This window comes from Phycodurus eques, chromosome 8 (assembly GCF_024500275.1).
Source record: "Phycodurus eques isolate BA_2022a chromosome 8, UOR_Pequ_1.1, whole genome shotgun sequence".
In the NCBI taxonomy this organism is placed as follows: domain Eukaryota; kingdom Metazoa; phylum Chordata; class Actinopteri; order Syngnathiformes; family Syngnathidae; genus Phycodurus; species Phycodurus eques.
Genome location: NC_084532.1, coordinates 30,644,533 through 30,669,151, shown reverse-complemented (window position 1 = coordinate 30,669,151; position 24,619 = coordinate 30,644,533). Strand labels below are relative to the sequence as shown.

Genomic DNA, 24,619 nt, shown 5'->3' with positions numbered 1-24,619 from the left:
ATGTTTTATACTGACAAAGCAAAAACCAAAACCAAAACAAAGGAGGGGAAATGGGGGCGGGATTCTGTAAAATGTTGGTTGGGGATTGGCACCAATCTGCGGGAGTGGGATTTTTTTTGGGGGGGGGGGGGGGTCGACCTCTGCGGGAGCGCAAGTCAACATCCGCTCCCCTCGCGTGCACTTTATAGATCTACTGGGGTCTGTAAATTGGGAACTGGAAAGGGAAACGCCGATTCATCAAATTGTTGAAATCCTTCCTTTTTGTTAGGACATTTGGGATTGAATAAACACCGAATTGTCGTCATTTATAGCTTCGAAACCCCGGACGTACTCGTCCGGCCCACTTGAGATCAAACTGGCCTGCGAACCCAAATGAGCTCGACGCCCCTGCATCAAGCTAGCAAAAATTCTCTTTGCTTTACGTTTAGTGTGACAGTAAACTTCAGTTGGGAGTGGCAAGAAACAGCTCGACGTCTTTTCGCTATTTGCCAAAGTGCCGCTCGCTATCGAGCGAATTGCGTTCGCCGTCACCATACGTGCTCAAATCTGAAGTTTGCCCAACGGTGGCTCGTACCTCGAAGAACGAGCACTTCAGATCGTGTGCCGCCACTGGCCCCGCATATGAAAACGACGCACGGCGACGTTAAGCGAGAACGGCCGAAGTCGTCAGCGCATTCGACGTGTGCGGATGGCAAGAAAAGCAAAAGCGTGCCGGCGCAGTACGAGGACCGCAAGGGAACCGGGGGTCCCTTTCACGGGTGAAAACAGCGTGCCCTGAAAACAGTAGTGGCCCCCTTCTCAAATTCTTCTACTTTTGCACAGTTTCCCCACTTTAATCTTGAAGATCATCAAAGAAATGTAAAGGGAAGACCAATATAACCCGAGTAAACTTAAAATGCTCTTTTGAAATGGCGATGTCCTTTATTAAGGAAAAGAAAACGACTCAGAGTTATCTGGCCCAGTATGAAGAAGTACTGGCCCCCTAAACCTGAGAACCGGTCGGGCCATCCTCAGCAGCAACGACTGAAATGAAGCGTTTTCGAGAACTGACTGGCAATGAGTCTTTCACATCTCTGTGGAGATCCGTTGGACCACCCCCCTTGCAGAATGGTTGGAATTCAGCAAAAACGGCGGGTTTTCCACTGCATTTCAATCGGGTTCGAGTCTGGACTCTGACTCCACCGCTCCGAGACCTTCATTTTGTTTGTTTAAGCCATTCACAAGTTGACCTGCTGGTTATCCTGCCGCGGAACCCGAGTGCGCTTCAGCTTGAGGTCACAAACTGATGGCTGAACATTCTCCTTCAGGATTTTCTGTGAAAGAGCGGAATTCACGGTTCCATCAATCATCACAAGTTGTCCAGGTCCCGAAGGAGCGAAGCAGCCCAAGGCCATCACACCTCCACCAACACGTTTGACTGTTGCTCCATTTGCGCCGGATGTAACGAGACGCACACCTTCCCAAAAGCTCCACTTTCATCTTGTCAGTCCATATAATAGTCTCCCCAAAGTCTTGGGAATCATTCAGACGTTTTTTTGGTTTTTGTTTGGTCAGCAGTCGTTTTGGCCTCGGAACTCCGCTCTGGATATCATTTTTGCCCGGTCTCTCCCTTATTGTTGTGTCACGAACCTGCAGTTGTCCCGAGTTCCCTTGCGGCCTCCCGGATGAATCCCTGCTGTTCCCTCGGGGTAATCTTCGGAGGCCGGCCACTCCTGGGAAGGTGCGCCACTCTTCCATGTGTTCTCCATGTGAGGATAACGGCTGTCCCTACGGTTCGCTGGAATCCGAAAGCTTTCCAAATGGCTTTTGTGACCCTTTCCAGACCGATAGATGTCAAGTACTTAATGTCTTGACTGTTTCGGAATTTCTTTGTGTGAGTGCTTTGCAGGGTTGACGTGTTGGAGTCTAGCAGCTGCACCTCGTCATCCTAATTACGCCGGACCGCCCTTAAGACGCTGTGGGACTCCAACTCGTCGCCAGACTATCGACGCGCTACGTCGAGTTGGTAGCCTAGCCACCTTGCCCATCTTTTGCTTCCCGAAGACCTCGTAAGTTTATCTCTACCTCATTCTTGTTCCTTGTCCCCGGTCTGCCATCTGCGCTCGCTCCCTGCGAATCAGCGCTCACCTCTCGCGGCCCACCGACAGCCCGGACCCCCGCCCTGCCGGACCGGTCCTCGTCGGAACCCCGCTCATCCCGGATTCCGTTCTCAGTGTTCCTTTGTTGGCTTCCGAGCCGCAATAAACTTTGGTTGGCAAACTCACCTCTGCCCGTCCTCTCTGCATCCGGGTCCAACTCGCAACCTGAATCCTGACGGTATCATTTTGTCGCAGCTTTTCCGACTTGATTTTGTCGGAACAGATTCTGTTGAAGCGATAGCTTGATTATCAGATTAAACAGGCCGAGTGAAAATGAACCGAAAATTGTAATTGGCCACAATTGATTCATGATTTAACAAGGGCGTGATTACTTTTTCACACAGGACCAAGGAACAAATAGTTTTTGTTCCCCTTACAAAATGAAGTCACCATTTGAAAACGGCACCTTAAGTTCACTTGGCTTAGGTTTGCCTGATATTCACATTTGTTTGATGATCTTAAACATGAAAGCGGGGAAACGATGCACTAATAGAACCACAACTTTTTCACGGCACTGTATTTTGCGGGCTATTATAGCACATGTTGACAAAAACAAAGCTCTTGAAAATAGGTTGCGAAATGTGCAAGTTAGGACTTCATTTGTGTCCCCACCAATATGGCTGCCGCGGCGCACTGGCATGTCGTGTCTTCCTAGCAAAGGCTAGCCTGCCCCATGCCACGCGAAAGAACAACTTGCGTTTGAAGTATTTTTGCGTTTGCGGCAGATGGAGTTCCAGGCCATCGACGCGTCCTACGCAGCCGGTCCGCCCGTCGTGCTGCACGTGTCCATCAAGGCGGCGGAGACGAACGCGCCGCGGGTGTCGTGGAACACGGGTACGGCTCGAACGAGGGAAGGGCAAATGCCACGGCCGTCCAATCACGCGAGTCGCGCCTGCGTCCGCTCAGGTCTGGACCTGCTGGAGGGTCAGTCGCGAGCGATCACGTGGGCGGAGCTGCAGATCGTAGACCGCGACGACATCGACGACGTCGTCCTCGTGGCGCTGGACGGGCCGCGGCACGGGCGCCTCAGCGTCAGAGGTGAGAGGGCGCCCGTGTGGACTTGTTCTTGCGGTTGTCGGGCGGCGAGCTGGTGAAAAATGGCTGCCGCGTGTGCGTGCGTGCGTGCGTGCGTGCGTGCGTGCGTGCGTGTCCGAGCGTTGGCGCCTCAACCGGCCGTAAAATGTCGGCCGACAGATTGCTGTACGTATGTCGCGTCACACGCGTGGCTAGCGACATCCCAGTGGCTCCGAGGCATCATCATCCTCATCCTCATCCTCATCTTCAGCAAGTGACTTCACTTGTGAGTGTTTGAAAGTCAAAGTGTTTGGTTTTTTTTCCCTCTTTTTTGCCAAACTTTTGTCCCGCCGGGCGTCGTCTTCCTGCTCTCCCTCCCCACGAGGACGGTGGCGGGCGCACGGCGGGGCGGCCCCCTTGTCCAGCGTCCGACGCCCTCGGTCAAATGGACGCCCGCCTGCGTGCCCGCGTGCCGTCCCGCTCGTCCCGCTCATGACGCCCGTGAGCGACGCCCCCTGTCGAGCGCCGTGCCCGACGGCTTGCCAACACTTCCTTCGATTTTGAAAGGGTGTGCATTTGAGGAGTTATTCGCGGTCACCATTACTGTATTTCGTAGTTTGAAATATCGTGGCACCGGCCAGGAACGGAACCCGCGCCGTGTGCCCGAAACGCAGCGTCGCGCGCCACTCCATACGTGTGATGCCTTCAGCCAAATGGCCGCGTGCCTGTTCCGCGCGCGGCGGCCCCCGTTGGGCGCGATGCCCGCCGCCGCCTTCGGGCCCAATTACCGGCGCGGACCGCGTCCCCTCGGTGACGCCGCTAACGAGTTTGCGGCCGGCGGCCCCTCGTCTCCCAATCTGTCACGTGACCTTGGCCTTCTGTCGCGCCGTCCGTCCTGGCACGCGGGCGGCCGCCGGGACGGACGTCGCGTCGCGGCGTCGGCGCCAAAAGCGGCTCGTCGCTTCTGCGCGGCACGTGTGGCGCTCGCTAATTGAATCAAAGTGCCAAAGTGTGGGCGTGGACAACAACACGTGGCGTGCTGTTAGCAACTGTGGCGCCAGGGAGGCCAGCCGGTGACACGTGACGCAGCGCACGTTTTTTCTTTTTTCTTTCTTTTTTTGATATCGCGCGGGTCCGCCGAGTCTTCGAGTTGCCGAGCCGGCAAGAAAAATACGAATTGCTCCAAAGAGAAAATAATGAGGGGTGGGACTCCATTCAAAAAAGGAATCCAATTGATGAGAGGCTTTGTCATGAATTCATCTCAGTCAATCAGATTTAATTGTATGACAATATTGGTGCGAAAAAGCAACATTTTGATTTCATTATTTTTTTTTTATTATTCAAATGGTCACTTTATCAAATAATTGACACAGACGGGAATATTGTTCACTCCCGAAAAATGCAAAATTCCATTTCGGTACAAGAAAGATTGAAAATGAAACGGACCTCCAGTTAAATTGTCCCTTTCGGAGCGTTTGTTTTTCAGGAACAGACGGGTTCCCTGGAAAGAGTTTCTGGCATCTTGTATCGTTCATATCGACGCTTCCGGAGGCTCGCAAAGGCCACAATTGCGAAATTTGCTTCCGTCAGGTCATTTTTTTGAATTGTTTTTTTCAAATGTTCCTCCCGTCATCACCGTTTCATCCGATTCCTCCATTTTGGAAGCCGAGCTCCGACGTGGGCGTCGCTGTAAGTGGTGTACCAGGAAATTGCGCGCTGACAAATGTTCCGCGTTGTTGTTTGAAAGGCATTTTTTAAAGTCATCTTTTTTTAAATGAATGAATCTTAATTCACGTGTTGAAGTCCCAGCCCTAAAAATCACACAATAATAATCGGGGTCCGGCATGAACGGACACCCGACGTGGCGCCGCAGACGCGAGCGGGTTTCAACATTGTCAGTGCTGGAAGAAGTCAAACTATCGACTGGATACCGCTGGACACAAAGCGGACACGGCCAAGACCGAAAACGAGATGGATAGATGAAATCACTAAACACCGGCAACAAATTGCAAAATGCCTTCATCCTGCAGTGGATAGATCATGGCTGATGATGATGATGATGATGATGATGATGATGATATATATATATATATATATATATATATATATATATCAGAATTGTATTTGCCAAGTATGTCAAAAACACAAAGAATTTGTTTCCAGTAGTTGGAGGTGCTCTCGTACGACAACAGAGAGCCACTGTGACGAAAAACCTTTGAGACCGATAACATAAAAAAGCACAACAGGGAGTCATTGAGCATGTGGCGATGCCGAGCCCACGACAATTGGGCGGAGGGTGCGGCCTTCGAGCAATTTCGAGCAGTTTGAAATGACGAATAGAGCGATAATCTGGTGCAGTGACAATTGTGCAAATGGTGCGGATACTTCCCTATTGGTCAACAAAAAAGATGCAAATATTTCCGATTGACGAGACGACTACAGTGAGCGCACGAACGCTGTCGTTTTGCCGATACTGTGACAGCGTTGAGTGTATGCCGCCGCGAGACTCGCCGAGCTAAATATGCAAATGTCGGTGTCAATTGCTACTTTTAAGTTGAGCAAACACCTGATGAAGAGTGAGACTCGTGACACGGCGCGGTGACCGTGTCTACGATTTCCAGTTTCTAAAGTTTGCGACACGTCAGGCCGGAGTTGAGTGCCGCCAGCGCGTCTCAGCCTTCCGCACGGTCAACCAAACATGGAACTGCACAGGTCCTGTTTCGCGTGAGAAGCAGAAAGTCGGACTTGTCAAATTCGCCTCCCGTGCCCAGCTGGGGATTCGGCTTCAGGAAGAGGGGGGGATGAAAAAGCGGGGGCGGGGGGCGGAGCCACGTCAGCGGGTACCAGCGCCTGTCTGCGCCCTCCTCGCCCGACGACGGGGGGGACCGACTTTCTCCGGCTCGCGACCGCTCTCGGCGTGGCGCGGGGGCCGTCGTAGTCACGAGACGGCGCTCTATCTATCGTCAGAAAGGAGAGCGATTGACTAAAGCGATGACAGTGACAAATGTCTTCGTAATATCGTGAGACTGCGTTAAAGGAGCGTGAGAACATACCGCAGTGAAAAAAGGCTCGTAGTCTGGAGCCCGTTCGATGACGTCACAATGACGTTTGCGGGCGCAGGGGCGAAGGCGTTTGCGTTCGGCGTGCGGGACCTGCGCGAGGGGGCGGTGGTCTACGAGCACTCGGACAGCGACACCACCCGCGACCACATCGTCTTCCGTATCAGCGACGGGCGCCACAGCATCCGCCACAAGTTCCCCATCAACATCGTGCCCCGTGACGACGCGCCGCCCTTCCTGGTCAACAACGTGGCGCTGGAGGTGCGGGAGGGCGACGCCCTCCGGCTCGACCCGTCCGCGCTCTTGGCCTCCGACCTGGACTCCAGCGACGCCCGCATCCTCTTCACGGTGGACGCCCCCCCGAGGGCCGGCCGGATCGTCACCAGGACCTCCCCCCGCGAGCCGGGTGAGCGCGGCCGCCGAGTGTGCGAGTCTGACTTTGTGTGTGCATTCGTCTCTCGATGTTTGAGTTTGTGTTTGTATGTTTATTTGCGCATTCGTGTGTGTGCTTCTTTAATATTGTGAGTTTGTTGTGTCTGTACAGTAAGTGTGTGTGTGTGTGTGGGGATTTCTTTACTCTTTACTCTATTCTTTATTTGTGTTTATTTGTGTGTTGGTGTGAGTGTCGGTCTTTGTGTAAAGTATGTTTGCGTTTATTTCTTTGCATGTGTGTGCGTGACGCTGTTTTTGTGTGGTCAGGCATCCCCATCGCTGCCTTCCTGCAGCGCGAGTTGACTCAAGGTTTAATCTTTTACCAACACTCCGGAGACGAAATCTTCGAGGACTCCTTCGACGTCACGCTGGCCGACGCCCACGCGCCGCCCAACCTATCGCAAGCTTACGTGAGTCCGGCCCCGCCCGCCCGCCCGCCCGCGCGTTCCCGCGACGCCTTGCGCCGCGCTCACCGCCGCTGGACATCAACCGTGCAGTAGCGCGGTACGAAGACGCAGCATCGGGCGAGCGACCACCAAAATGTCGTCAGCCGAGCGACACGCGATTGCGCAGGAAATGTGGAAACGAAACAAAGGAAACGTTAGCGACATGGAATTGAGCCAGCCGACAAACGGCGCTACCGAAGTTACGCAAAAATGAAAAAAGTAGCTGAACTACATGAAAGCTCCTTCAGTTGTGTGCAACGGAAAATGACAATTTAGACTTGTCTAATAGTGTTGTTGGGGTATAAATGAAGACCGATTTGTAACAGCTTCTTATTACACTTGCAAAACCTCAGTTGGACAAATGCAGTGCCAACACGGACGGGGTTGGCAAGGTGAGTGTTTGTGTTTTGACGCGTGTGCGTTGCGTGTTGTGTTCCAGACAGTGGTGGTGCACGTGTTCCCGGTGGCGGACCAGCTTCCCGTGGAATCTCCCGCAAGCGTGCGCCACGTGACGGTGAAGGAGACGCAAGTGGCGTACATCACCCGCGCGCACCTGCACTTCACCCACGCCGAACACTCGCACGCTGACCTCACCTACGACGTCACCCGCCCGTGCCACAGCCCGCAACATCCTGGGTAATCGATTGTGGGCCGCGCACTCGTGCTAACTTCAGCTAACGTTGCCAAAAGCTCAAACTTTACACACATACACGATGATGATACACTGACGAACACACGCGAGCAAACACGTCGTTGTGTTAACTGCAGCTAACATTGCTAAGCTAAACAGCCAGCATGCATCCTGGCTAATGTCCATCCATCCATTTTCCGTAGCACTTCTCCTCACGCGGGTCGCGGGCGTGCCGGCGTGCTGGCGCCTATCCCGGCTATCTTCGGGTACACCCTGAACTGGTCGCCAGCCAATGGCAGGGCACGCATAGACAAACAACCACTCACACTCACATTCACACCTACGGGCAATTTAGAGTCTTCAATCAACCTAGCACGCATGTTTTGGGGATGCGGGAGGAAAGCGGAGCACCCGGAGAAAAAGCCACGCAAACTCCACACAGGCGAGGCCGGGATTCGAACCCCGGTCTTCAGAACTGTGAGGCAGATGTGCTCCCGTGCCGCCCGCCGTGCAGCCCCGGCTAATGCCGTCGCGCTAATTTTAAATAACACGACTTTCATCTCCATCTTTGCTTCTTTCATCTTCATCCTCTTCATCCTCATCGCTAAATTAGCATGTTTTTGGTGCTGTACTGTCGCGCCACCGTGAGGGTTTATGTTTTTCCGTGTGCGTGCGGCCAGGTTGATGGACGCGGGTCGTCTCTTCCACGTGGACAGCGTCGCCGCCCTGAGGCGCGACCCGACGGCGCCGGCACTGAAGTCGTTCACGCAGGTGGGTGGGCGCGCGACGACGGGCGGGCGAGCGAGCGAGATGAGCGGCGGCCGGCGCTGACCGTGACGCTGCGATGTGTGGCAGCACGCGGTGGACCACCTGAAGGTGGCCTACATGCCGCCCCTGGAGGACATCGGACCCGACGAGCTCACCGTCCAATTGGTGTTGTCGGTCAGCGACCGTCGCGGCGGCGGCGGCGCCGTCGCCGGCGTCCTCTTCGACATCACCGTCACGCCCGTCGACGACCAGGCGCCTCAGGTTCGTTCCCACGTCGGCATCTCAACATTGCCGTCCGTCGCTTATGCTCCGGTGTCGCGCGCTTTAGGCTTGTGTCGTGTGCTGTTGTGTGGTGTAATGTATTGGTGTGTACTATTTCGTAATGCGGTATTTTGTTTTATGGTGTTGTGTAGTGTTGTATCGCGGTGTACTGTATTGTTGTGTATTACTGTGTCATGTGGTTTAGTGTATTTTTGTGTAGTGTTGTATAGGGTTTGTTGTATCTAGAATTGTGTATTGTGATGTCATGTGGTGGTGTGTGGTAATCAGTGTTGCCACAGTTACCGTGAAAAAGTAACTTCATTACTTTACTGATTACTTGCGCTTAAAAGTAACTTAGTTACTTCATTGATGACTTGATTTGAAAAGTAACTTAATTAGAACAAAGTAACTTTTTAGTTACTTACAGCAGCTGCCAAGTGGCAGGAATATCAGTTAGCCACAGTGCAAAAAAGCATTAGCTTAACCGTACCCATTACTCGGTAAGGTACGCCAGGCAAGTTACAGAATGATGTCATCAACATGAAATCAGCAACTTAGCGCAGACTTGACATGTGCAGTAAGTACCGAAGCGTAAGCAAGCACACCGTTCTCAGTACAGACTCTTAATTGATAGATCGATGGGTGGATGCCGATTGCGGTCCACGAAGGCATCTGTGTGTGTGCGCGCGCCCGCTTGCGTGTGCGCGTGTACGTAAACGTTAAAGTGAGTATTGGGGGCATACAGACACGCACACAAACCATCGCGCCCACCACCGTAATTTGGATGCGAAGAGCGAGAAAAGATGACAAGTTACGCAACTGTTTAACTCGCAAAGCTGAGGGTGATCGACAAGGGGGGAGAAGCACTGACTTCGGCCACGTCGGGCGTGCGGCGCGTTCGACCAGCTCACGGTCCGGACTGCTGACCGAGTTGAAACTTGCCACTTTTCATTCTAAATATTATTGAAGATAAGTATTGTAAGTCCTTCCGTGAGTCAGTCCTTACCCCCCGCGACCGATTTATGACGCCGCACTTCGCTATGAAGAATTAACCCACAATGCATTGCGCCCTCAGCACGCCAGTAAAACCGTATCCTTAATGTGTAAATAAGAAAATAACGACAATCAAATACACGTTTTCCAAAAAGAGCGTGGCGATAGCGAAAACGTGCATTTCTTTGCACTTTGATGCACTGTGCGTTGTAGCAGCAGTCGGCTCCCAATCGCTTCTTCAGCCCGAATGGTTCAATGCTATCGGATGGCCGGACTTGAGCGATTCGAGTCACCAGCCGCAAATCGGTACTTGGTGAGAGACTGACGACTCAAAAGTAACCATTGCCGGTTTGAAATAGTAGCTGTAATTGAATTACTCTCCCGGGGAAAGTTGCGTGGTGCTTTGCGTGTTACTCAAAATGGCGGAATGACTTTGTAACGTGTTACCGGCATCACTGGTGGCAACGATGTCGTGCGGCGTGTAGTATATTGTTGCGTGGTGCGGTGTCGTGTAGTGTAGTCTAATATTCTAATATTGTGTAGTGTCATATAGTGTAGTGTAGTGCGGTGTGCGCTGATGACGGACGTGTGCGCGCTCAGGCTTTCAGCAACTTGTTGCGCGTGGAGGAAGGCAGTTGGGCGTTTGTGACGGAGGAGCACCTTCTGGTGCGAGACCGCGACACCCGCCGGCCGGCCCTCAGGGTGGAGCTGGAGCGGCTGGCGCAGCGCGGCCGTCTGGAGCTGCGGGGGCGGACCCTTGGACGCCGAGACGCTTTTACGCTCGCGGATCTCGGAGGACTCGCCGTCAGGTGACGACTCCGACCCCCCGAGAAGAGCGCGCCCTACCCTTTAACAGCACCGCCTCTGTCACAGGTACGTCCACGACGACTCCGAGACCACCGAGGACGATGTCGGGCTGCGCGTGACAGACGGCGTCAACGCGGTGGACGTGGACCTGCTCGTCCAGGTGTCGCCGCAAGTCGTCTCACTTTTAATTACAATTTCTCAGTTTCCATTCAAATATTCAGTTTTGAAAAATTCATCGCGACAAAATGTGCATCTCCAAAAATTCCGTATCAAAAAATTTACTTCTCAAAAATTCAGTTGTTACAAAAAGAAATCAGCGTATTAAAAAAAATACACCATTTCCCTCCAATCTCCACAATGCATTGTTCCGAAAATGCATCTTCTCCCCAGTCAGCAAATCAAATCAAAATCCAGAAAAATCTGTGAGAAAAAAATCGCTCAAATTTCCTTGTTAAAAAAAATATATTTTTTTTAAATCTCCCAAAAGTCTGTGCAAAAAAAAATCAACGCCCCAAAAAATAAAACAGTGGGGGGAAAACAATCAGTGTAAAAAAAATGATTCGTGAAAATAATCAAGTTTAAAAAAAAATAAAAAATCTCTCAATCTAAAGCTCTAAAAAAACTCTCCCAAAATTCAATAGAGTACAAAGTTCAACATCTCCAAAAATTCAAAATCTGTCTTTGTTTTTCTCAGTTAATCTGACTTCCAGCCATTCAAATTCTGCTCCAGAGGTCACGTGACACTGACAAGGGAAGGATAGGTTGCCTTTAGAAAAAATACCAAGTTAGAAATTGAAATTCAAATTGGAACTGACAAATTTTAATTCAACCTCAGAAATTCAAATTCAACCCCAGACAATCATAGTGACAGATCACCTTTTGCCCTTGACTCCTTTTGCACGCACACGGGCCGCCCTCAGGTTCTGCCTGTGAATGACGAGCCCCCCCAGCTAGGCGGCGGCCTGCGCGGCGACCTGCGCTGCCCGGAGGGGGGCCGCGTCCAGGTGACGGCCGACTACCTGGCGGCCACCGACCGGGACAGCGACGACGCTAAGCTGAGCTACATGCTAGCGCGGCGGCCCGCAAGGGGGGAGCTGCAGAGGGCAGGAATTCCCGTGGACAAGTTCTCGCAGCAGGACCTCCTGCAGGGTCATGTCTTCTATGTGCACACGGGTGAGGCGGCATTATTTCAGCTTGCTAATGCTAAATGCTAACATTAGCTAATGTTGCTAAGGTAACACACCAAAGTGATGGCATCAGGCTAACTTTGGCTAATGTTGCTAAGCTAACACATTTGAGCTACACAGTCATGCGTACTTGGGCTCATTTCTACGCTAATAGACCAGAGCTACAACATCATGCTAACTTTGGCTAATGTGTCTAAGCTAACCCATTTGAGCTACATCGTCATGCTTTTGCTCATTTCTAAGCTAATACACCAGAGCGACATCATCAGGTGAACTTTGGCTAATGTTGCTTAGCTAACACACATGAGCTACATCATCATGCTAACTTTGGCTAACATTGCTAAGATAACAAACGAGCTACATAGTCACACTAAGTTTGGCTGTTGTTGCTAAGCTAACACAACTGACCTACACTGTCACGCTAACTTTGGATAATATTGCTAAGCTAACACACCAGAGTTATGCCATCAGGCTAACTTTGGCTAATGTTCCTAAGCTAACACGCATGAGGTGCATCATCAGGCTAACTTTGGCTAATATATTTTCTTCTTTAAGCTGTTCCGCTGCATGACCATGCAGAATGCTGGATCTGTATGCCTTTTGTGCTGGAACAGTTTTGCTGTGCAACAAGGGAGTTTGAAATACTCCCTCTGCTTATCTTTTATTTTTTTAATTATTCCGATGTTTATTGAAAATGCAGCCTTGGCTAATATTTCCAAGCTAACACTTTAGCTACAACATCACGCTAACTTTGGCTAATGTTGCTACGCTAACACATCAGGCTTACTTTTACTTATATTGCGAACCTAACACACTTGAGCTACATCCTCACGCTAACTTTGGCTAACGTTGCTAGGTTAACACACCAGTGTTACGGCATCAGGCTAACTTTGGATAACATTGTTACGCTTACACACCAGTATAACATCAGCTACCGTTTCTCCCGGAATTAGATAGTCCTGTTAATTTTGGCTAACATTCCTATGGTAACACACTTGAGCTATAGCTGCACACTAACTTTGGCAAATGCTTCTAAGATAATACACCTTCCCTATACCATCATACTACAATTGCTAAGCTAAGACACCATACCTGCACTGTGATGCTAACTTTGGCAAACATTGCTAAGTTAACACACTCAAGCTCCATTGTCTCATCTAAAATAGGTGTCTTGCCTCAATAAAAGTCTGTAAAGACTGTGCTAAGCCAACACACCTGCCCTACATTGTCAAACTAACATTGGCTAACGTTGCTCAGCTAACACATGGTAGCTTAGCCGCTGCCATACAAGAAACCGGGCTGGTGTCGACGGCGAAGCTTCCTGTCGTTGCGTTCAGGTGGCGAGATCGGCCCGGCTCCTGCCTCCGACGCCGTCACGCTCATCATCTCCGACGGCGACGCGGGGGGGACGGACGGCTGTTGCCACGGCGATGCTCCGCCGGTCCCGCTGCACGGCACACTTCCTGTGTACGATCTCAACGTCACGCTACTTCCTGTCAACAACAAAGTTCCCGCTGTCATACTGGGTGAGTTTGTTGTGGTGTGTGTGTGTGTGTGTGTGTGTGTGTATGACACACAAGCACATATACACTCACGCATACACATGCGCACGTGTCCCACTTAGCGTGTTTGTGTGCACGTGCCAGTGCCAACACAAGATGCTCATCAGCACTGACAATCGACTTAATGAAACAACGCTGACACATATCAGTGCCAAACATACTGTACATTCTGGGAAGGCTTCCCAACACACACACACACACACACACACACACACACACACTCTCTCACAGGAATTGGAGCCAAGAAGAGGGATTGAACAACCTCACAAGCTCTTTGTTTATCATTGTTCACCAGCGCGTGTGAGTGCATGCGTGTGATGTGTGTGTGTTAGGACTGAATAAAAACCCGGCAGAACACCTAAAGTGAAACATAGTTCGGATTCGATGCCCTGGTGATAGCAACAGCGGTGAAAAAGAAGTGATTGACAGTTCTGCTGTCCAGGTCAGGAACCTAGAAGGACAGACGGTAGTAGACTTTGCCAAAAGCATATAAATGGCTGTAGTGAGTAGTGTAGTGAAGAGGCTGGCACATTGGGTAACCTACGAGAGTGAGGTGAAGGAAACAGGGGTGATGAAGAAGTGATGGGTAAGTACGGAAGAACAAGACAAGTGTCCCAAAAAAGTTGAACTACGCTCTTAATAGTTGATGACATCACACCGACTTTCCAGACAAATCACAGTGCAGGAAATCTCAAGAACACGAATGATTGTGCGACTTTTCAAATGCTTGATAAACATGAATAAAATAAACACACTACATGACGGCTAATCCTGCCGGTGAGCTTGTTAGCGTGTTGCTAATGTAGTGTGTGGCTAATGTTGCGTGTTGCTAATCTAGCGTGACATCCATGTTACGTGCTGGTCAAGTTAATTAGCAGAGAATAAAAGCGCGACAATAAGAGCATGAGCACACAAACAGATTAGCATTTGCTGCTATTTGCGGAGGGACGCTCGTTGATCACCTTCATTCAAGATCCACATGCACAAGCGCGCACACACACAAACACACACACAGTTACCAACACGTGCACACATATGCACAAGCACGCACCCACATTCATAAACACATACACAGCTGAAACTTGTGTGTGTATGTGTGCGCGCGCACTTCAGGAGCGTCCATGATGGTGGTGGACGAGGGTTCCCGGGCGTGTCTGTGCGGAGGTGTCCTGGGGGCCTCGGACCCCGACAGCCCCCCCGACCGGCTGACGTTTCACCTGGACACCAAACCTCTGCACGGCTTCCTGGAAAACATTCAGCCAACACCGGGATACGAGAAAAGCAACGCAGGAATTCCCATAGGTCTGCAAGTGTGTGTGTGTGTGTGTGTGTGTGTGTTTCAATGGAGCTGTAAGTGCATGTGTATTTGTTTGAAGATGTTTACATTTTTAAAAACGTCTCGTCAGAGTCGTTCAAGTTGGACGAGCTGACATCAGGCTTCATCAACTACGTCCAATCAGAGCACAAAGGGGCGGAGCCAACGGCGGAACAATTGCTGATCAGCGTGAGCGACGGCCTGCATCACTCCGCCTCCGTTCCCGTCTACATCATCATTAATCCGACCAATGACGAGAAGCCGTCACTGCAGCTCGCCAACTTTACCGTACGTGTTGATGTGTACATGTCACCATGGCAACACACGCACGCACGCAAGACGGACAGATACGTGACATGCACACATAAACACATTAACCCAAACATATTCACAGACGCAAACACACGTACACAAAGTTAAACGCACAGACAGACGCTTGCATACACACACAAATACACAAGCACACATTCACAAACACACGTGCACAAATATTCTACACGTGCTCATACATAAACATACACAGACAGACAGACATACGCGCACACACACACATGTAGACACAAACACACACACACAGACACTTACATACACACACACACGTACGCACACACACCTGGCCATATTAACAGGGGCGTGGTGTTCAGGTGAAGGAGGGGGGCACACGGGAGCTGACCCGCACCCTCCTGGATGCCTCCGACCTGGATGCCCCCCCGGACGTGTTGACCTTCAGCCTGACGGGGGCGCCGGCGCACGGCAGCCTGAAGGCGAGCGCCTTCCGTCCTCCCGAAGGATCGAGCGCTTCGCTTGTCAGCGTCACCTCTTTCACCCTGCAGGAGCTGCGACAGGGTATGCCCCGCCCCTTCCTGCCACACGCACCAATCACGACACGCTCACATTCCTCAAGTAGGAAGTAGAAATCAGTATATATATATATATATATATATATATATATATATATATATATAATTGTCCATTTTCCATTCTGAGCATGCGATGTTGCAGATGAATCTGAAGTGTTTTTTCTAGGCCTGACGTTATGGTACGCGCACGACGGCTCGGAGACCTCGGAGGACCGGCTGACTCTGCGACTGACCGACGGCGTCCACTCGCTCGGCGCCACCGCCGCGGTCGTCGTGCTGCCCGTCGACGACCACCCGCCCCGCCTCGTCAAGTACGCGCGTGCACGCACACGCCCAAATATCGTACAGGAGGTCACGATGCGTTTCTGTCAAATAAAAATATCCATCCGTTTTCTAGCGCTTACCACTTCGTCCGGCTCTCCCGGGGGGATCCCGAGGCGTTCCCGGGACGCCCGAAAGACGTAGTCTCTCCGGCGTGTCCCGGGTCGTCCCCGGGGTCTCCTCCCGGCGGGACGCGCCCGGAACACCTCACCGGGGAGGCGTCCGGGAGGCATCCGAATCAGATGCCCCGGCCGCCTCATCTGGCTCCTCTCGATGCGGAGGAGCAGCGGCTCTGCTCTGAGATCCTCCCGGACGACCGAGCTTCTCGCCCGTTCTCTAAGGGAGAGCCCGGACACACTGCGGAGGAAACTCATTTCGGCCGCTCGTATCCGGGATCTTAGGTTAGGAACGTAGATCGACCGGTAAATTGAGTCCGCATCGCTGCAGACGCCGCACCGATCCGCCCGTCGATCTCCCGTTCCGTTCTCCCCTCGCTCGTGAACGAGACCCCGAGATACTTGAACTCCTCCGCCGGGGGCGGGATCTCATCCCCGACCCGGAGAGGGCACGCCGCCCTCGTCCGACCGAGGACCGCGGTCTCCGATTCGGAGGTGCCGATTCTCATCCCGGCCGCTTCGCACTCGGCTGCGAACCGCTCCGGTGAGCGTTGGAGATCACGGCTCGATGAAGCCAACAGAACCGCATCGCCCGCAAAAAGCCGAGATGCAATTCCGAGGCCGCCGAACCTCATTCATGGAATGTCTCCATGCTTCAAGCTCGTTCGTTTAATTCACGAGCTTCCTTAACTTGCTCGCTTCCTTGTTTGATTCATTGGCTTGATATACTGAACGGCTTCCTTTTACTTCCTTGTTTTCTTCGTTTGCCTCCTGTGCTTCTTTGTTTGCTAATCAAGCTTCCTTAATTTGCGTCCTCGTTTGCTTCTCAAGCTTCCTTGATTTGCTTCATGCGCCTCCTCATTTGCTTCAGATGCGTCCTTCATTTCTGTACCTCCTCGTCTGCTTCACACGCTTCCTTAATTCCTTGACTCCCTCATTGCTTCCCGTCTTTCCTGATTTGCTTCCTGGCTTGCTGAACATTTTTTTACATTTTTTGTCTGGCAAGCGTCACGGGGGGAAGCGAGCATGCGGAATGTTTCAAACTTGTTTTTGGCTCCGAGCGCGACGTCCCTGCGCTGCCGTGCGGAAGAACGTCGTTAGCGGCGAGTTGGCAGGAAGTGGCCGTCGCGGGGTAGGAGGGAGCGGGAGGGGGCACGCGGGAAAGAACATGTGGCGGGTCGCTCTGCTTGAGTGGGCGACCGCTCGAACGATGTTTTCATTTGAATGAGTGATTGTGAATTTGCACCCTTCACTGGCTTCCACGTCCCCCCCCCCCCCCCGTCGCGGACCCCCTCCGGACCAGGGCGCCGGCACGGGCGCGCCGGCGCCGTCGGGCCCGAGCAGGCGGAACAAACGCGAAGGAACGCGTCCGCTCGGCAGATGCCCGCCGCCGCCGCCGCCGCCGCCGCCTTTCGCGCGTCCTGCAGGACGAAGGCGGCGGCTCGCGTTCCTGCGTGGATTTTACTTCCGAGTGAAGACGCAGACAGAAGCTTTGTCGTGTCTTCCCCCTCGCCCCCCCGACACCCGCGCTCGCCCCCGGGGGGAGGAACCTGCTGTCGCGCCAACGTTGTGACCCGCCCGTCGGTCCAGCTGCTCGTTTCCCGCCATCCGAACGCGCGTCCTCGTCAGGGTCACCTGTTTCCTCCTTTGTTTCGTTTTCTGCACACGCTTCGCGACTTTTTTCGTTTCCATCACATGCGTCCTCCTTTGCTTCTGCGCTTTTCTTCCTCGCTTGCTTCAAAAGCTTCCTCGTTTCCTTCCTCCACATGCTTCCTCGTTTGCTCCTTCACGTCCTTCCTCGTTTTCTCCCTTGGTCGCTTTACTGAAGTCGACTCGTTGGCGACGCACGCCTCCTTTTTTTGCTTCGTACCCTTTCTCGGTTTCTTCGCTGCTCTTATTGCGAAATGCAAAACTTCCCGATTTAACGACAGACACGCGCTAACGTTCCCGAATTAACATCACGTCAATAAAGCGCCGTAATAATGCCTCCCGCGGGGCGCGACGGGTAACGGCTAATGCTGACAAGGCGCTTTTGGTGTCACTACTCGCTTTGTCATTGACGCACGCAGCCCAATGAAAGAAGGCCGCACCCTCCGCTAGCACAAACCACATCAACAAATGAACACAAAAGTCATCAATGTTTCAATGTTCCTATAAATAATGGAGATCAAAATATTTTCACTCAAACCGAGTGACTTCGGAGCCTTTTTGACAACTTCGATATAATTGTACTGTACAGGGCTTCACGTCTTTAAACGACAGTTGTCGAGGTGAAAATGTGACCTAAGCCGCGGCCTTTACACTTTTCCGACGGCCCCGGTTTGCCCCCGGAACAGATGATTTCCTCTGTTCGTAGCGCGAGTGGATGGTGTTTGAGCAGAGCGCCACCTACAGGCAACCGGGATCAAGTGACAGCGCGCGTACGACCTCACGCGGGCCTCGGGGCTGACCGGCGTTTTCCCGTTTCAGGAACGCCGGCGCCGAGGCGGAGCCCGGCGTGCGACGGGCGCTGACCGCCGCCGTCCTCCTGGCCGACGACGTCGACACGCCTCCGGCGAAACTCTTCTACCTGCTGCACGCCGCGCCGCGCTTCGGAAAGCTGCATCTGAAGGTCACCCGACGTGCTTCCTCGCTGGCTTTTCGCGCTTCCTCGCTTTCTTCCTCCTTTGTTTCGTGTATTTTCTCGTTTGCGTCACGTTCACTTGCTCGCTTAACGGGCTTCTTACTTTGTTTCCTCCTTCACCCGCTTCCTTGTTTGCTTTACACAATTCCTCGTCTGCTTCCTCACTCGCTTCCTTGTTTGCTTCAGCTGATTCCTCGTTTGCTTCACACATTTCCTTACTTGCTTCGTGTCCCCGTTTGCTTCACAGGCTTCCTCGTTTCCGTCCTATTCTTCCTCGTTTGATTCCTCGCTTGCTTCACGCGGTTCCTCGTTTCCTTCCTCCTTTGCTTTCTCTTTTCCCGTTTGCTGCAGGTGATTCCTTTTCTTCACGTTCCCTTATTTGCTTCGCGTTTGCTTTACTCGCACATCAGCTTCATCTACTTCCCTATTTGCAGCCCTCCTTAATCTGTTGAATTCCTTGTTCACTTCCTTCCTTCCTGCCCGTGTGCCGTCGTCTTCTGGTTTTCAGACGAGCGAAACGGGCCTGACGGAGCTGGCGGCGGGTCACAACTTCACTCAGGACGACGTGGACGCTAACCGGCTAAGCTACACGCCGTCGGCCGACGCGGCCGGGTTCGAGGGTCACGACGGCTTCCGTTTCAGCCTCAGCGACTTGGAACACCGAAGCTCCGCCCACGTCTTCCACATCACCGTCCGCACCGCCCGCAAAGGTCAGAAGCGCCTCACGGGCAGGAAGGGGCGGGGCCGGCTGCAAATAGGAACAGCGACTGTTTCCTGTCATCCCAACGCGCCTCGCTGTTTGCTCGACGCGTTTCCAATTTGAATTCCTCGCTCGATTGACGCACTTCATCACATGCGTCCTCGTTTGCTTCCTCATTTCCTCAGTTGTTTCACACGCTTCCCTGCTTCCTGCTTCCTTCCTGTTGCTTGACACGCTTCCTGGTTTACGTCCTCGGTTGCCTCACAAGCGTCCTCGTGTTCTGCACTTTCTCCTCTGCTTCCTGTACTTCCTCGTTTGCGTCCTCATTTTCTTCACACCCTTTCCCGTATGCTCCCTCGTTTCCTTCACACGCTTCCTCGCTTCACTCGTCTTCATCTGCTTGTCACGCGCGTCCTCGTCGGGTCTCCTTCGGTCCGCGAGCGCAGTCGGCAGTCGGCAGCCGGCAGCGTCTGCCGAACACGCCGTCTTGGCACGTTGGCGCCGTCTCATCTATTATTGAGGGCGACGCCAACGTGCCCGCTTTGCCAGTCGGGTGAACACAGCCGCCGCCCGGGACCCCGACGCCTCGGGACCCGGACTCTTCTGGCGCCCGCCAAGAGGGGGGGGGGGGGGGTTGAGGACAGAAAGCGGCGAGCTCAATTATTGACAAGGCGCCCGCGGACGCGCACGAACCCTAACCCTCGTCACGCTTCCTGCGATGACGTCACACCGCTTCCTCGTTTACTTCCTCGTGCGTTTTCTAGTTTTCTTCCTCATTTGAGTGTCGTTTGAATTGGCTTCCTTGTTCGCTTCGTGCTTCTCCCTCGGCCGGCCAGGCGACATCTCTTTGCGGACCGGCGAGGTGCGCGTGGCGGAGGGCCAACGTGCGGTGCTGAACACCGACTTCCTGCGGGCCTCGGACGGCGGCGGGCGCCCGGACGAGCTGGTCTACACGGTGACGGCGGCGCCGCGCCACGGCCTGCTGCACTCCGTGGCGCGGCCCGGCGTGCCGCTGAGCGCCTTCACGCAGATGGACGTCGCCGCGCAGCGCGTCTGCTACACGCACGACAACGGACACCGACACCACAGCGACACCTTCAGGTCTGTGACGGGAGTGCCGCGGCGCCACCTTGGCTATCAACGCTCGTTAGGCTTGTTCCCACGATCGATCGATTCGATGCCCTGAGAAAGCAATTCGATGTCATGAAGCCGCTTTTTCTTAACATTCTGCAATAAATTATGTTTAACGCAAGTACATTTCAAACTCGAAAGTGATTGCAATATGAAAAAAAAAACATTGACCTAAATACAGTGTTCCCTGGCTGTATCGTGGGGAACCTATTGCGGATTCAGTGCATTGCCGATTCTTGTCCACATTCATATCACACATAATTTGCCATATCGCGGGATTTGGAGTGTATGCTGTAATGTTTTTGTGCTAAAATAAATATTTCCTCGCCTAAAACATTCAAACTATTTTAAAAGGAAAACTCATTAAAACACATATTACAAGGAATAAAATGTACCTAGTGTACAGTACAGTACAGTACAGTGCAGTTTGTTTAAGCGTTGAAAAGGGTATGGGAGAGGTTAATAGAAGTGTGAGAAAGATTAATAAGAGTCTGGGGGGCCTTCATACGGATATAAAATATGCATAAATAATCCCCCAAAATCTGTGGTCGCTACGTCGCGGATTTCACCTGTTGTGGGGGCGGGGCCGGTACCTGACCTTCGCAATAAACGACGGATGGCTCTATTTTTAGAAAGATGCACATACCGAAAAAAAAAAAAAACATTTTTAAAAGTCAATGTAATACAATAAAAAAAGTAGATCATATACTAAGGAGTCTATAGTAATAATGCACTTGAAGAAAATGCAAATGGAAAGAAAAGAGTCAAAAGTAAATAATACAGTAAAAAAAAAAAAGGTAAATGTAGTATCAGTTTAATGTCAATCATTGAAATATAGTGTAGTAAGTGTCGTAAGTAAACAAATAAATATTAAAAGAGTAAAAGTGAGAAATAAGTCAAAGATAAATATAACACTGTAAAAAAATAACTAAATATAATTGCGAGTGTTAGCTCACCGCGTTAAAGTCACCAACACGACAAAGTCGCCACGCCAACCGGCTGCCGGCTTGGCGGCGAAAGCGCAAACGCGTCACAGCCAAGAAGAGCGCGCGTGTGTGTGTGTGTGTGTGTGAGTGTGTGAGGCATCTGGCCTGGCGTGCATGTTGCCGTGACAACGGATGATGAATGGTCGCAATTAGCAAAGCGACAACAACAACGTCGTCGGCACGCCGGCAAATGCGGCCCTCGGCAAACATGGCCGACACCGCGGACAGATGTTGCACCGGGACGGGTGTGTGTGTGTGTGCGTGTGCGTGTGTGTGCGTGTGCGTGCGCGCGCTGGCTCAGGATGGTGAGGCCCGCGGCACTTTGTCAGCTGATTGGCTGCAGGGTAGAGATACAGATTGTGTTGGCAACGGTCACGGTTAAGTGCATGTTGTGTGTGGGTTGTGTATGTAGTTTTGTATGCGTGTGCATGTGGAGGTTTTTGTATGAGTGTGTTTGTGTGTGTAGGTGTTTGTATGGGTGTGAGCGTGTGTTATGCACGTACGTTTATGTCATTTTGTGTGTGTGCTGTAGTTGTGTTTGTGTAGGCGTGTTGTGTGTGTCTGTCGGTGTTAAATGTGTGTGTGTAGGTTTTGTATGAAAGTGTTGGTAGGTTGAGTGTATTTGTATGTGTGTGTGTGTGTGTTTGTATGTATATTTTTGTATAGGCGTTTATGTGCGTTTGTCCGTGCTTGTAGGTTTCTGTATGTGTGTGTTGATTTGTAGGTTTTTTGAGTGTTTGTGTATGTGCGTCTAGATGTGTTTGTAAGTGTAGGTGTGTGTGAGTAGGTGTTTGTATGTGTGTGAGTATGTTTATGTATGTATGTTTGTGTGTTTTTGTATTTATAAGCGTGTGTAGGTGTTCCCGTGCGTGCGCTTGGGCGTCGCCTCGCGCGCCATGCTCGTCGTCTGCTCTCGATGGCTGTTGAGGTGTTCTCTCTCTCTCTCTCTCTCTCTCTCTCTCTCTTTGGCCTTTCAGTTTCGTGGTCAGCAACGGCGAGCGGTCGCGGCCCGGCAGCGTCGTTTTTTCCATCGAGGCGGCGGACCGCGTCCCGCCGACGTTGGAGGTCAACGCGGGCGTGCGCGTGCAGGACGCCGGCACGGCGGCCGTCACCGCCGAGCATCTGCGCCTCAGCGACGCTCACGCGCCCGCCTCCGACCTCACCTTCGCGATCGCTCGGCCGCCGCGGTACGGACGCCTGCTGCTGCGGGGCGTCCCGCTCGGCCCGTCGGCCGACCCCCCGACGGCGACCGTCTTCACCCAGGCGGACGTCGACGGGGGCCACCTGGCTTACCGGCACGACCCGGGCGGCCGGGCGCTCGACGACAGCTTCTACTTCCTGCCCGGAGACGGCCGCAACCGAGGCTATCTGCGATACGGACGGCTGAGGACGGAGCCGGCTGTCTTCCGCATTCACGTGAGCGACGCGCTCGACTTTCACTCGAATCAACTTGAAAATCCGTTCACATTTGTGCAGAAGAAAGGATGTTAGTGTGGGTTCAATTTCAGGGGGAAGTAAACCGTAGATGTCAAAACTTTGTTATCGTCGCAATGTGCACATTTTCTCTTACATCGCATATACTCACTTCTGGGGGCCGCCATTTTGATTTGTTTTCACCCTCGCAAGAGTGCAAATTGGCGAGATTGCGACGCGTATCCGCCACTTTCGGCTTTTTATGTACTAGGAGTTAGTAAATATTCACGCTGTCGCTGTCAGGCGGAGTTGCCGCATCGCCATCTCCAAAATCCCAACGTTTCAGGAACTTAAAGAAAACGCCATTTTGCTTGAGTTCGTCAGATTTGTTTTCTTTTTTGCGATGGAACAAACCCCGAAAACACTTGCTGGCGACGCATCCCCGCTTAGCCAAGAATGTTTGGGGATAAAAAATGTTTTCTTTTTGTTTTGGTTTAATTGTCCTTGTTTGATGTCGAAGTTGACGAGAAGCTTCAGTGGAAAGTGCCAGTAAACGGCATATTGACTCAAAGTTCCGCTTGTTGTCAAGTGAGTTGAGTTCAATGCCACATACGGCGCTCGTATCTCAAGTTCGCAAGTCAAAGCAAAAAATCAGCCGATCGAAGGCTCCTATCGCGAATAACTTGTAAGTCGGGTCACTCGTATCTCAAGGCTCCATTGGAGGGAGGGAGATAGAGGGAGGGGGCTTGGGGGGTAGATGCGGAGACGCGATACGCCAGCACCCTGAAGCAGCCCGTATTGAAATTAAGTCGGAATTTGCTAATTTCTCAACCCGTTTTCAAGAGGTTGACTGTTTTTGTCAACAAAAAGCATGTGCAGAAGGTTTGAAAAACGTTTAAAACCTGCGAAAGGTTAGGCGGCACAGTGAACGACCGGTTAGAGCGTCCGCCTCGCAGTTCTGAGGACCGGGGTTCGATCCCCGGCCCCGCCGCGTGTGGAGTTTTCACGTTCTCCCCGTGCCCGCGTGGCTTTTCTCCGGGCACTCCGCTTTCCTCCCGCATCCCAACAACATGCACGGTAGGTTCATTGAAGACTCTAAATTGCCCGTAGGCGTGACTGTGAGTGCGAATGGCTGTTTGTTCGTATGTGCCCTGCGATGGGCCGGCGACCGGTTCGGGGCGTACCCCGCCTCCTGCCCGATGACAGCCGGGATGGGCTCCGGCACGCCCGCGACCCGAGTGAGGAGAAGCGCGACAGAAAATGGATGGATGGATGGATGGATGGATGTGCACAGGACAATGTGCCGGCATCGTTTCGGTCTTGTTGTTTTCTTGCCGTCCAAGCACGTGGACTGCGCTGACGACTTTGACCCTCCTAGCTTAGCGTCATTGTAAGCAAGCAGTTTAAAAGGGGCATGTCCTATCTATCTATTCATATCTGTGGAGAAGTGTTATGTGCCTCTGACTGAAAATGGTTCCTCTTCCTGCGCTCAGGTGGAGCACGTGGACCGGTCGCCTCCCGTCCTGACCGCGTTGGGGCGCCCCAGCGAGGTGGTCCAGCTGAGGGACGGTCGCCGGGCGCTCTTCATCACGTCCAGACATCTCCAGGCTACGGACGACCGCAGTCCGCCCGATCAGCTCCGGTTCGCGGTCGTCACGCCGCCGCGCTTCGGACACCTGGAGAACGTCAACACGGGTAAGATGGCCGCCACACTTTCTACGCTAGTTGCTACGCTACTTGCTACGCTATGCTATGGTATTTCAGAATCAGAATCATCTTTATTTGCCAAGTATGTCAAAAACACACAAGGAATTTGTCTCCGGTCGCTCTACGACGACAACATTGGACAGAAAATA

General features: G+C 52.4%; 1 protein-coding gene and 1 long non-coding RNA gene across 2 annotated transcripts in view; one reads left to right on the top strand and one right to left on the bottom strand.

Moving 5' to 3' along the window:
- frem1b (Fras1 related extracellular matrix 1b) overlaps nucleotides 1-24,619 on the top strand; it is a 40,854-nt gene that overhangs the window by 7,321 nt on the left and 8,914 nt on the right. Inside the window, exons 8-27 of the mRNA XM_061684581.1 lie at nucleotides 2,864-2,972; nucleotides 3,045-3,176; nucleotides 6,273-6,617; nucleotides 6,911-7,053; nucleotides 7,529-7,725; nucleotides 8,401-8,491; nucleotides 8,576-8,749; nucleotides 10,343-10,551; nucleotides 10,616-10,709; nucleotides 11,470-11,722; nucleotides 13,074-13,262; nucleotides 14,412-14,600; nucleotides 14,705-14,901; nucleotides 15,258-15,459; nucleotides 15,640-15,784; nucleotides 18,380-18,521; nucleotides 19,042-19,243; nucleotides 20,070-20,334; nucleotides 22,328-22,766; nucleotides 24,257-24,458. Coding sequence (XP_061540565.1) covers nucleotides 2,864-2,972; nucleotides 3,045-3,176; nucleotides 6,273-6,617; nucleotides 6,911-7,053; nucleotides 7,529-7,725; nucleotides 8,401-8,491; nucleotides 8,576-8,749; nucleotides 10,343-10,551; nucleotides 10,616-10,709; nucleotides 11,470-11,722; nucleotides 13,074-13,262; nucleotides 14,412-14,600; nucleotides 14,705-14,901; nucleotides 15,258-15,459; nucleotides 15,640-15,784; nucleotides 18,380-18,521; nucleotides 19,042-19,243; nucleotides 20,070-20,334; nucleotides 22,328-22,766; nucleotides 24,257-24,458 — 3,919 coding nt within the window. The remainder of the gene's footprint in view (nucleotides 1-2,863; nucleotides 2,973-3,044; nucleotides 3,177-6,272; nucleotides 6,618-6,910; nucleotides 7,054-7,528; nucleotides 7,726-8,400; nucleotides 8,492-8,575; nucleotides 8,750-10,342; nucleotides 10,552-10,615; nucleotides 10,710-11,469; nucleotides 11,723-13,073; nucleotides 13,263-14,411; nucleotides 14,601-14,704; nucleotides 14,902-15,257; nucleotides 15,460-15,639; nucleotides 15,785-18,379; nucleotides 18,522-19,041; nucleotides 19,244-20,069; nucleotides 20,335-22,327; nucleotides 22,767-24,256; nucleotides 24,459-24,619) is intronic.
- Nucleotides 11,293-17,161, bottom strand: LOC133406732 (uncharacterized). The gene is made up of 3 exons (XR_009769091.1): nucleotides 15,227-17,161; nucleotides 14,407-14,542; nucleotides 11,293-13,229 (listed from the first exon to the last, which is right to left on the bottom strand). It is a non-coding gene; the product is annotated as an uncharacterized LOC133406732 (long non-coding RNA).